At 33.3% G+C, this 11,242-nt stretch overlaps 2 protein-coding genes across 2 annotated transcripts; one reads left to right on the forward strand and one right to left on the reverse strand.

The window, feature by feature from the left end:
- Positions 1-6: 6 nt before the first annotated feature.
- On the forward strand, positions 7-6,514 carry LOC107471697 (uncharacterized). The gene is made up of 16 exons (XM_052255820.1): positions 7-102; positions 256-417; positions 1,007-1,213; positions 1,338-1,395; positions 1,828-1,878; positions 2,323-2,405; positions 2,741-2,828; positions 3,062-3,103; positions 3,196-3,270; positions 3,389-3,457; positions 4,087-4,202; positions 4,565-4,677; positions 5,133-5,212; positions 5,425-5,545; positions 5,973-6,039; positions 6,140-6,514. Exons 2-16 carry the CDS (start codon positions 299-301, stop codon positions 6,273-6,275), a joined length of 1,425 nt encoding a protein of 474 aa, XP_052111780.1. The 5' UTR covers positions 7-102; positions 256-298; the 3' UTR covers positions 6,276-6,514.
- Positions 6,515-6,745: 231 nt separating this feature from the next.
- On the reverse strand, positions 6,746-8,164 carry LOC107471937 (uncharacterized). Its single transcript, XM_016091482.3, has 2 exons — positions 7,558-8,164; positions 6,746-7,272 (listed from the first exon to the last, which is right to left on the reverse strand). The coding sequence occupies exons 1-2, from the start codon at positions 7,970-7,972 to the stop codon at positions 6,893-6,895; spliced, it is 795 nt and encodes a 264-aa protein (XP_015946968.1). The 5' UTR covers positions 7,973-8,164; the 3' UTR covers positions 6,746-6,892.
- Between the last annotated feature and the right edge of the window lie 3,078 nt (positions 8,165-11,242).

Consider the following 11,242-nt stretch of genomic DNA (forward strand, 5'->3'; position numbering starts at 1 on the left):
CCACCTCATCGGCGGCGCTGCCGTGACGGAGGAGCTGATTCCAGGCTTTAAGTTCTCTCGATGCAGCTATCTCCTCAGTCTCCTCCGTCCTCAAATCATCAGGTACACAGTTACATTCACTTCAATTCAGTCATCAAAATTAATATTTAATAATAAAAAAACCAGAATTTAAGGTGGAAATTCCGTTGTTAATTTATCATTTTAGTAAGATGATGAGACTAAAGGGTGAGTTTCATTGTTACTGTGAATTGAAAGAGAGTTGGAGTTGAAACGACATGGTTTGAAGCTGTTGAAGCCAATGGCATCGTCGTTTACACCCACTCTTGATGGACGTTACCTTCTACTAGGGCAGAGTGATGAGCAGGATTATTTACAGATCTCAAAGTTTTCAAAGAAAGATGCTGATGCTTATTTCAGGTACTCTATATGAATATGTATAATGATTTTTTCTTTTTAGAATGTTTTTATTCACCTGTTCTCCAAGTCAAATGTAAACTTTTAGAAAAAAAAAAAATCTTTCTCTCCCCTTGAATCTGCATGAAGCTGGAAAAAGAGTTTTTTCCTTACAAAAAGAAAAAAAATATGAGTTATGTAGATGCTGAGAGAGCTCATGATTTGGAAGTTGATGACTTGATTCATACTCATGTCTATAAAATATATATACACGAGTTCAGAAATGCTGTATTTATTACTTTTCCAATATTTTTGCTGCTAATTGTTCTGGATATGAAGAGAGGAAATAATGGAACAAGTGAAGTTGAGAATTTAGAAATTTGAAGAGAAGTGAACCAGATTGATGCTCCTCAATTTCTTATTCGTGACCAACTAAGGTCTGCAATTGGAGTGGATGCTCCTTTTAGTGGTTATGCCTTTCTAAGATACCAAAATGCATTTGTTGCTTTAGGCATTTGTTTCTTCATTTTAAACTCTTGAAATCTATTATTGGAACCAAATAATGCTGGTGATTTTTGAATGTAAAGATGTTGTCATGTTCGAATTTATGCAGAAAAGTTTGTTCTTCTCATGTTTCTAGATATGAAGCTCAACTCCAAAAGTTTTGTAACTTCATGGATTTTGTTTTGGATTCGCCTACTCCTGAAGCTCTGCATGGGAGTGCTTCTACATTTGACCGGTTGAAGTATAAATTGGAGAATTCTAAGTTTTGGGCTCAGCTCCTGCGGCGTACACTCTCCTTGGGACAAAAAGGCATAGTGTAAGATTTACTTTCTCCAGATCAGTTTTAATTTCATTGGGACTGGGACTTCATATTCTCAAATAGATGTCTTATCTATTGACGTATACTCTGATTTTGACTATAATACATCATTACTTGTCAGGGATTTGATGGAGTTGTTACTGTCTCCAACCTCAAAAGTCCTGGACAAATGGTTTGAGGTTGTCATCTGCTTTATTACTATTTACATAAATTTTTAACTTTCAGTTAAATCTGTTCCCCAGATTGATGATGTTGAACATTTTAGTGCACTTAATTGATTATTCTTATTTGAGTGAGATAAGATCCAGGAGGATATTTCTTCTACATTATTTATATTCATTTCTATGTGTGGCTTTGAAGTATTGAGAACGTGACAGAGTTAATGAATGTGGTTATCGTACATGTATCATGTCTATGCTCAAATATTTAACAGTGTTTATGGTATCTCAACTTTTTAGCTTAGACACCAAAGTGCATATGATTCATAGTTGAGGAGGGTGAAATAGAGGTTTCCTAATGTTATTTCACTTGACCCAAGTGTTTGACCTTCGATATTTCTAACTTACTCCCCTTTTTTCCTTTTTCTTTTTTGGGTGGGGGAGGGGCTGCAGTCAAATTTATTGAAGGCTACACTTGCTGGAGATGCGATTATTGGGAGTATGGTAAGAGGTTTCTTATTTTATTTTATATTATTAAATTTTGTTTTAGTATAGTGTACTTTATTCAATGTCTTTGTTAATTTGACCTACAAAACACACACACACACACACACACACTTTGTTCCTCTTATAAATTAATCTGTCCTTGCCATATATAATTAGGAAGGATATATTTTCTCCCATGATTCATTGTGTATATTCTCTGTTAAACTAGTTCCAAGAAAGTTATGCTCACATATAATATGGTAACAAGACGTCACTTTAGGTCCTCTTGCATAATATTTTCTTTGGTGAAGGGTTCCTGTTAGACTTGATTTGAAATAAGCTACACATGCATATAACATAAAGAACCTTGTTTCTCCACTCTTCTGTACTTATACTCATGAGTTTGTGCTTCTAAAACTAACATATTTTTCCTTTCTTAATTCTTTAATTTCTATTTAGTAGATGAACATTAACACTCCTGGAAGTGGATATGTTCTGCTACACCATGTTGTGGGTGAAACAGACGGCGACCGTAATATCTGGTCGTGAGTATCAAACTCTGTTGGTTAATTAATTTTGTAGTGAAACATTGAAGAACAAAACTGGCTGCTGGTTTTGCATCATATTGTTTCAATGACTAGTATTGAAGAAAAGATTATCCAGTTGTATCATTAAACTAAATGGACTGGAAAGAATAAATAATGCAGGTTAAAATGAGAATGGATTTTTTTTTTATATTTCAGCAAGTTTCCACTGTTATAGTCTTCAGAAGGTGTAGTCTTGGACATGAAGACCAACATCCTTTCTAAGTCTGGAGCCTAGTGTGCATTAACTCAATCATTTATTGAGTAAGCAATTAATATAATACATTCATGTGTAGGCATGTTGAAGGTGGGATGGGTGCTGTATCCTTAGCTATAAGTAAAGCCGCTAAGGAAGCTGGAGTTCTTATTGAAACAAATACAGAGGTGTGTTACCCACTAATGCTTTGCTGTCTCATATGAAGTTGCTGGATTTATCAGACATATACCTATAAATTTAGCGCGCCATTGAGTTTTTGTACATGAGTATTTTGTTATGTTTTCATATATTTGATTTGTTAATATTTCATTCTAAAGTGTTTTTTCATAAAGAGAAAGCACTAAGTTTTTCTCCATGGCGATTATTTGTTCCTTCCTCTCATTGCTGACAACTGAAACAGGTTTTAAAGGTGATGGTGGAAGACTCTGGAAGGGCAAATGGAGTGGGTTGGCTTGCTTTACTTTGTCTCCAAAAAAAAAAAAACAGCATTTGTTATGAGATTGTGATTGTTGATTATTATTGCTGAAAATCTAGGTATTATTGGCTGATGGGACTAAAGTGCACTCTTCAATTGTTTTATCAAATGCTACTCCTTATAAGACCTTTATGGTAAGCAGTTTGAAATATTTTCATTTTATATGAGGCTAGACCGGAAAATCATACAGTTCATACTAGTATAAAGTAATTGCATTTCTCAGCTCTTAGTTATGTTCGGATTGTGTGGCAGGAATTGGTACCTCATGATTTTCTTCCTGTTGAATTTCTTCATGCAATTAAGTATTCTGACTACAGCTCTGTAAGAAACTTTCTCTTAAACATCAAATCTTTGATAATTGCGATGAGTAAATATTTGAAGAGCATATTAACCTTGAGTTGGCTATCCAGCATTTTCCTTTGCTCTGCAACCTGTCATTTTAGATGCATATATCTCTTTTGCTCATTGTCCAAATTGTCTTGATTGAAATCAGAAAATCAAGTAATTAGGTACCACAGTTTTCTAGGATTCGCTGTTAACTGCATGAAATCTTTTGTTCGAGATAGGGTTAATATTTGAAGAAAGTTAACATCGTGGTTTTTTTTCAACATTTTATTATGCCCTGAAACTTGGAATTTTTACATGTAAATTTCTCTATTTCTTGGGATTACTTTTTCATACACCATACAGATAATTTTTGTATATAAATAATGTGTATTGAATTTGAATGAATAAAAAGAAAAAGAAAAAAATGTTTGAAGTTCTTGGAATTTCTGCTGACTGTTTTGATACCACTTCGAATGTGATATTTTTATTTGCTTTATTGGCAATTTGCAAGTCAGAAGATAGCATCAAATATTGCAAGGAACAACATTAATAGGCTTGCACTACCCTCATATTATATCTTCTTCCTCTTTATCCTTTTTTTTTTTCTAAATCATTTGGAATAGGGAACAACAAAGATCAACATAGCTGTCGATAAACTGCCCCAATTCCACTGTTGCAAGCTAAATAACAAAGAAGTGGGTCCTCAGCACACAGCTACCATCCATATTGGTTGTGAAAGGTATGCTACAGTATGGAGAAGTTGAAGACTTACTTTAACTCTCATTTGGCCAATTGTCTGAGCACCAGAAAGATGAATACCATTATCTATGTTGAGGATAGAGCCATATGTTGTGATTTGAGAATTAATATTAAGTTCGGCAAGAGGTTGTGAGTAGAGATAGTTAAGACATATCGAACAAATAAACACCTGATATTAATTAATAGTTGTGCTGAATGTCTTGTATTTATTTATGCCAATTAATGGAAATTAAAAGTTTACTAGTTGATGACAAGTCATGGCATTGTATTTCTGTGAAATTTGTAAATAGAATGTTGACAATTGGCTGTTGTATTTCCTTTTGTATATGATTTCTATGCCAGTATGGAGGAGATCAGATCAGCTTGTCAAGATGCTTGTAATGGCTTACCATCACGAAGGCCTGTGATGGAGATGACACTTCCTTCTTCATTGGATACTACAATATCACCACCTGGTATGACTTCACTTCAGCTATGTATTTTTATCTATTTAGATGTAGTAATTAGAATCATTTAACCTTTTGTTATAAAAATGAAATAGTAAATAGCAGAGCATGGTTTATAGGTTATTCATATACACCTCCTCAGTTCTCATGTATTATAAGTTTATTTATGGAATCTCATGGAACTGAACTAGAGAAACACAAGACATGCATTATGATTCTACTACTTAAAAACTTGTTTTTAACTGGGAATTTAAATGCACATGCATATATCCATCTTGGTAGAGACATACTCTTAAGTTGCAAGATTTGGAGGTGCCCACCAAAAGAAACAACAGTTATTCTATAACAAATAACCTTTTTTTTCCCTTATTTTCATGAGACCTGATTATTTCATAATTTTCGTTTTCCTGTTTTGCATGTTATAAAAATAGCACAATTATTAAGAAATGTCCTGTCTTATATAGGTAAGCATGTCATCAGCTTATTTACCCAATATACTCCTTATAAACCCTCAAATGGTAGCTGGGACAATGCTGAATACAGAGTAAGTTATGCCTGCCTAAGTGCCTAACTGTTAAGATTCACTGTGTTGAAGAACTGTTGATTTTTTAAGCAACAATGTAGTTGATATTACCAGACTGACTTGTTCTATATATATATATTCTGTGTCTACCTTCTTTGACCTCATTCCTGAGTTTTCTTTTGCATTTCTGTTTGCATAGCTGTTTAGATATTTATCATATTTGTGGACTATAGGAATCATATGCAAAAAGATGTTTCGACTTGATCGATGAACATGCACCTGGATTCTGCTCGTCTATCATAGGTTATGACATGCTGACACCACCAGATCTGGAAAGGGAAATTGGACTGACAGGTAAGATGAAGACCGAGTTTTCCTTCTCAGAAAAGTGAAGCCTATTTATACCGAATATGGATTTTGAAAATTCCCATAGAATAAGAGAGAACTAATATACACCCAATTCTGCTGCTTTTCCTTCGCTGCATGTTTCTTGGCTACTTCTCAAAAACTATTCTCCCTCCCCTCCGTTCAAATGGGATTACATTGCTTGAACCATGATCAGAAAGTGATGCTTGAGATGAAAAAACTTCCAAAATCATGACCCCTTCTGTATATCTTGTTTCTTAATTTATTATTCAAGTCATCTAGACTTGCATTGAATATTTAAACGAATTCCTGTTTATCACATCATACAAGTATAATTGCTCAGTGGCATTTTCTTCAGGCCATGAGTTTCGTAGGGTGCAGTTCTTTGACAATGAAAATTAACAAATGTGTGTAGGAGGAAATATTTTCCATGGTGCTATGGGTTTGGATTCACTCTTCTTAATGCGACCTGTGAAAGGCTGGTAAGATTATTCTGCACATGAATCACAAGTTATATATGTGTGTGTGTGCGCGCGACCTTGCCTGCTTACGTCTTTATAAAGAACAATATTTGTGAAACAGGTCAAATCATAAGACACCAATCAGAGACTTGTATCTATGTGGAAGTGGAACTCATCCTGGAGGGGGTGTCACGGGAGCTCCTGGGAGAAATGCTGCACGTGTTATTCTCAATGATTTTAAGAAGCATTATCAATAAGCACGTCCTTCTATTGCATTTGTTCCTGTGTATATGCTGATAAGTTTCACTAGTTACTATCAACTGGATATTCGTGTTTCTTATCTTATGTCGCTGTTATTGTGTCGGTTTATGACATTCTTTGGTCAACCTCGTTAAGAAGTTAGGAGTTGTTGCAACAACCAATGTTGATTAATGGACCAGAGAATTACAGTAACAACGTTAATTGTCTAGCTAACTGAAAAATGGGATTCATATGTCCAAATTTGCTGCAGTAACTTTATGTAAGAATGTCATAATGATAGAACACAATTAGCGAAGTTTGGAATATCAAAATTTCTTTCTTAGGAAAATTATTATGAGCACAGAATGTTCCTGCGAATTATGACCTTCGCCTGGAATGTGAGCAAATCATACCTTCACCATCTTCTGTTGCTACTATTCCAAGACATAGAATATGCAACAAATCTGCAATAGAGGAGAATTTCAGATTTTGAGAAAAGATTTCTAGTTCATTTATGGACAATGGAAATACACTGAACTGGTTTATGTAGTTCTTTAAGAGGTAATAACGAATTTAACTAAATGCTGTGCTTATTTCAGTTGTTTACACATTCATACAGAGTGAGATCCTTTTATCAAGCGCGTGACATCAGTGACCCTGCAATTCCGGCAATGAGAGCCGTTGGATCTCCCAAGACGGCGGATACAACTGCCTGCACCGCCATCCCAGCTATCTCGCAGCACTTCCTGACCTTCTTCCCTTTGCTCCTACTGCTGTTGTTATGAGCAGCCTGAAGAGTGTTCTTTATGGTGGGAATCCCTGTTGTGTCTGCCATTTTTCTCCCTTTGCTTTGTCCTATGTAAATCTCATGCCAACTCTCTACGATCATGTCCCTCACACATGCCACGTGCAGGTTGTACTTCTTACACTTTGATCTGTAACTCCAGCTCCGCCCCTTTTGGCCGCAGCGGTGACACGGCGAAGATACCTTCTTGTAGAGATATAGCTTCACCTCTGTCGAGGACAAGCGATGAAATCAAAATTCTGTTAATTTAAGAGTAAATTATCATTTTTACTCATAAAAATTCAAAACGCTGACATGTCTGCCCGTAAATAAATAAAAATAGCTTTATACCCACAAAAGCTAAGATAGGTATGAAGTTAATTTTGTTCATTTATGAATAAATTTGTTCGTTGCGTTCTGAATTTTCATGAGTAAAAATAATACTTTACTCTAAAATATTAGCTACTAAGTAAGAAATAATCACATTTCTTGCAATAGAAGGTAATTAACCTTACCATCATCCTCAAGAAGCATTGGAAGCTTGGCACAACAAGGGTGAAGGTCGAACCCACACGACACGCAATGGTAGAGGAAGCCGGCCACGACCTTCTCGCAGGCATTGCAGTAACGGGGGATGTCCCCCGGGGGGCGAGACAGGAACTGAAAAGAGCACTTTGGATAGAAAGGGTGGAAAAGAGTTGGGGAAGGCATGGCACATTGCATGTGAAGATCATAGTCACAAATGGAGCATTTGTAACGTGAACCTATTCCAATTTCCTTGCATCCATCACACTTGAATGGAAATTCAGAGTACTCAAATCTAAGCTTGTGTTTTGGGTGCCCAAAATGGGATATCTCACTATATTTCATGCTACTCATCATCATGCTATTGTTTGTGTCCTTGTGAAAAGAATTGTTTGAAGAATACATTATGATGATCAATTATGATTTATGATGTGAACAAGGCATAGTTATATTGGACTATGTAAAATTTTCTTAGGTCATGGCTGAAGAAAATGGAGAGGGAATTGTGGTGGTAAAAATAGAGTTTCAAAGGGGATTGTAATGGAATCTCCATAGGCCATATCAACATTATTGTTGTGAAAGATAGAAAGAGGGAAACAAGAGGCATATTATTAGGCCATCCCCACAAAGAATATATACCAAATTTCTTTATTACTTTTGATTAAATATTATTCTAATCTAAACTGTTATTGTAATATCTGAAACCTATTACACAAGTTTTCATTTTGTAATTTGTATACGTGCATTAATTAATATTAATGTAATACAAGATCATGTTAAAAAAGAAGGGATAGAGATGGGAAATTTCAGGGGATGGTGATTTATGCATCTAGGAATTTTGTTACAGAAAAAGAATTTAGCACCTCTGGACTTTGATTAAGAAAGGAATCGCATTATTTGGCAATATACTACGTTTTTTAAATGATGATCACTAGTGACATATTCAAATTTGTTAGCTACTATTTATTATGGGAATATGAAACAGAGTTGGGATACAATAATTCATTATTTTGAAAACTAAAAGTTAAACACATGCCTTTTTGGTTCTAGTATAATATGTTTATTATCTTAGCTGATATCAAATTCAAATGTATTATTATTATTATTATTATTATTTTATAATAATAAGATAAAAAATTAATAGCAGATTAGTGTAATATTGATATAGTGTACAAGAGTAAGTGTAAATAACACCTAAGATATGCTAATTATTGGATTCATTGAGACAAAAGTTTAGGATAATATAGAGCATAACATGCACGCAACCTCAAAGTTTAGAAAGAAAGAAAGAACACGAATAAATTCCTTATCGTGTCTTCATAGTTTTCTAGCTTCTAACCTTTCAGGTACTATTGACTCTAACAAAAATTCAAGCCTGTTTCATTGTTCTTAATTGTTATGACTTTATCCACTTGTATATTCAATTACGACTATGTTACGTGTACATCAAAATCAGCCACCAAAGTCAGCTACATGCTGGAATACAAATACACATTAAAAATAAATTAAATCACACATATTTTTATACACGAATACACTGGTGGCTAATTTTAGTGGTTAATTTTGGTATATGAATAGCATTTTTGATTCAATTATTATCTAGAATGCCAATAACTAAATATGAAGAACCATTCCTTTAAATATATTATCTTTTATAACATTTAATAAGGTACAGAAAAAAAAAATTTGAATTAAACTTATGATGAGGCTATGGAATTTGAATTTTGTGGTCATGCATTATCATCACACCATTTTTCAAAAGCATAACCAAAGATGCACAATAGTTGCCACGTGTCACAAGGAGAAAGGTGTGTTCATAGTGGGTAAGAGAATCTATGTATACTCTCTTACTCAGTAGAACTGCTTTAAGAACAAGGTGACACAAGAATCAAGCAACCCATCAACCAAACAAGAATGAGAAGGTAACACTTTTTCGCATTTAATTCTTTTACTTTCGAATTTATGTTTTGACCATATCTTTTGTTTTTCTCAGCAGAGAAACAAATAATATGAATATTACAGAAAGAGAAAGTTATTATGTACGGTACCTGTTTGATACAATGCTTCTGAAACAATTGTCTTATGACATTTGTACTTATCTCTGTTTTACCCCTGTCATGGATAAAGTTATTCCATCCCAACTTCCATTTTAACCTTCCAAACTAAGTAATACTAACAAACAATTATGAGCACTAAAGATGAAACTTTATTGTTTATTTGTATAATGTGGATTTAAAAAGAATGTGTGTTTGACACAGTAAAGCTAAATTGAGAAGAACAATAACATGTTCTACAAGAACAAGGTTTCAATTAAGAACAGATACTGACACAAACACAAAACATAACATACAGACGCACTAAATGATGAGGATATCATCCATTCCATATCACTGAGATCTTAATAGAGGTCTCCACAGCCATGAAAACACTTACCATGTGCATTATTATGCAGTTGACAATGTAAAGTTCAATCTTAACAAGCAATATAACTATTTCAATATATAAGACCGAACAGTATTTAACTATTTCAATATAACTTGGTCACACATAGTTGCACTTACCAAAATATTAGAACTGCACTCCAAAACACACATTGACAAAATAGAAAAGATTCAAGGGAGACTATCTACAAGCATAACAACTTCTTGATTCAAAATAACATCTTAAGATAATGTCAGTCATAAGATCTGCATCTCGTTCAAAATGTCACTTCCATATGCAATCTTAACAGGGAAAGATGCATGGAGGACTATCTAGTCTTGGCCATGATGGGTTCAAAATGTCACTTCACACATTTTTCTAATCTTCACTCACATAATCTCATACCTCTTTCTCTTTTTTTTTCCTTTATTTATTAAATTTTTGTACAACAAGAATTGGATTAAAAATCATACTTTTTATTTGTTTAATTTGCTAAATGTATGTACTTGTATAATTGTATTCATTAGTTTTTTTAATTTCTTTGTATAATTATATTTATGAGTTATATGGTGTTTTTATTATTTGTATATCATTTTTTTTCTTTCAACAATTTAAATTTTTTTAATATTATTTAGTTGTAATAATATTATTGAAAATATATGTTATCATGATTAATAAAAAATAAAATTAGAAAATTAAAAATTATTTTTAATTATTAAAACATTAATAATATTCATATTTATATTTCATCTAATAATTTTATTATTGTACTACAGCATTTAAATATAACCTAAAAAAAGAAAAAAAAACTATTTAAAAGATGAATATATAGTTTATTCAATATCATGAATCTTGAATGTAATTTTTCTTAGGAACCCTATATATCACAAACTTTGTTACCATGTTAACAACCAATCTTTAAAGCATAACTATAAGAGTGTGTCTATCATAAGGTTATTATTGAGCTGTGCTTCTGTCCCTATATATTATTGGTATACAATTAAATAATGGTTTGTAGCATACAAATTGGACAAGGTTGAAACTCAAGTCCAGTTAACTTCATATGAAGTTGATAGCTAAAAGTCCGTTAAATAATTTGATAGATTTGACTAAATTGTCATCTAACAACTCTATACTATCAACTTCACATGAAGTTAACTGTATCTGAGTTTTCATCATTGGACAATGAGAACTTGCACTTTATAAGAAAAAGACTTTTGAGGTAGAAAGGAGACACAGTATTTTCCACGAAAA

This window comes from Arachis duranensis, chromosome 10 (assembly GCF_000817695.3).
Source record: "Arachis duranensis cultivar V14167 chromosome 10, aradu.V14167.gnm2.J7QH, whole genome shotgun sequence".
NCBI classification, from domain to species: domain Eukaryota; kingdom Viridiplantae; phylum Streptophyta; class Magnoliopsida; order Fabales; family Fabaceae; genus Arachis; species Arachis duranensis.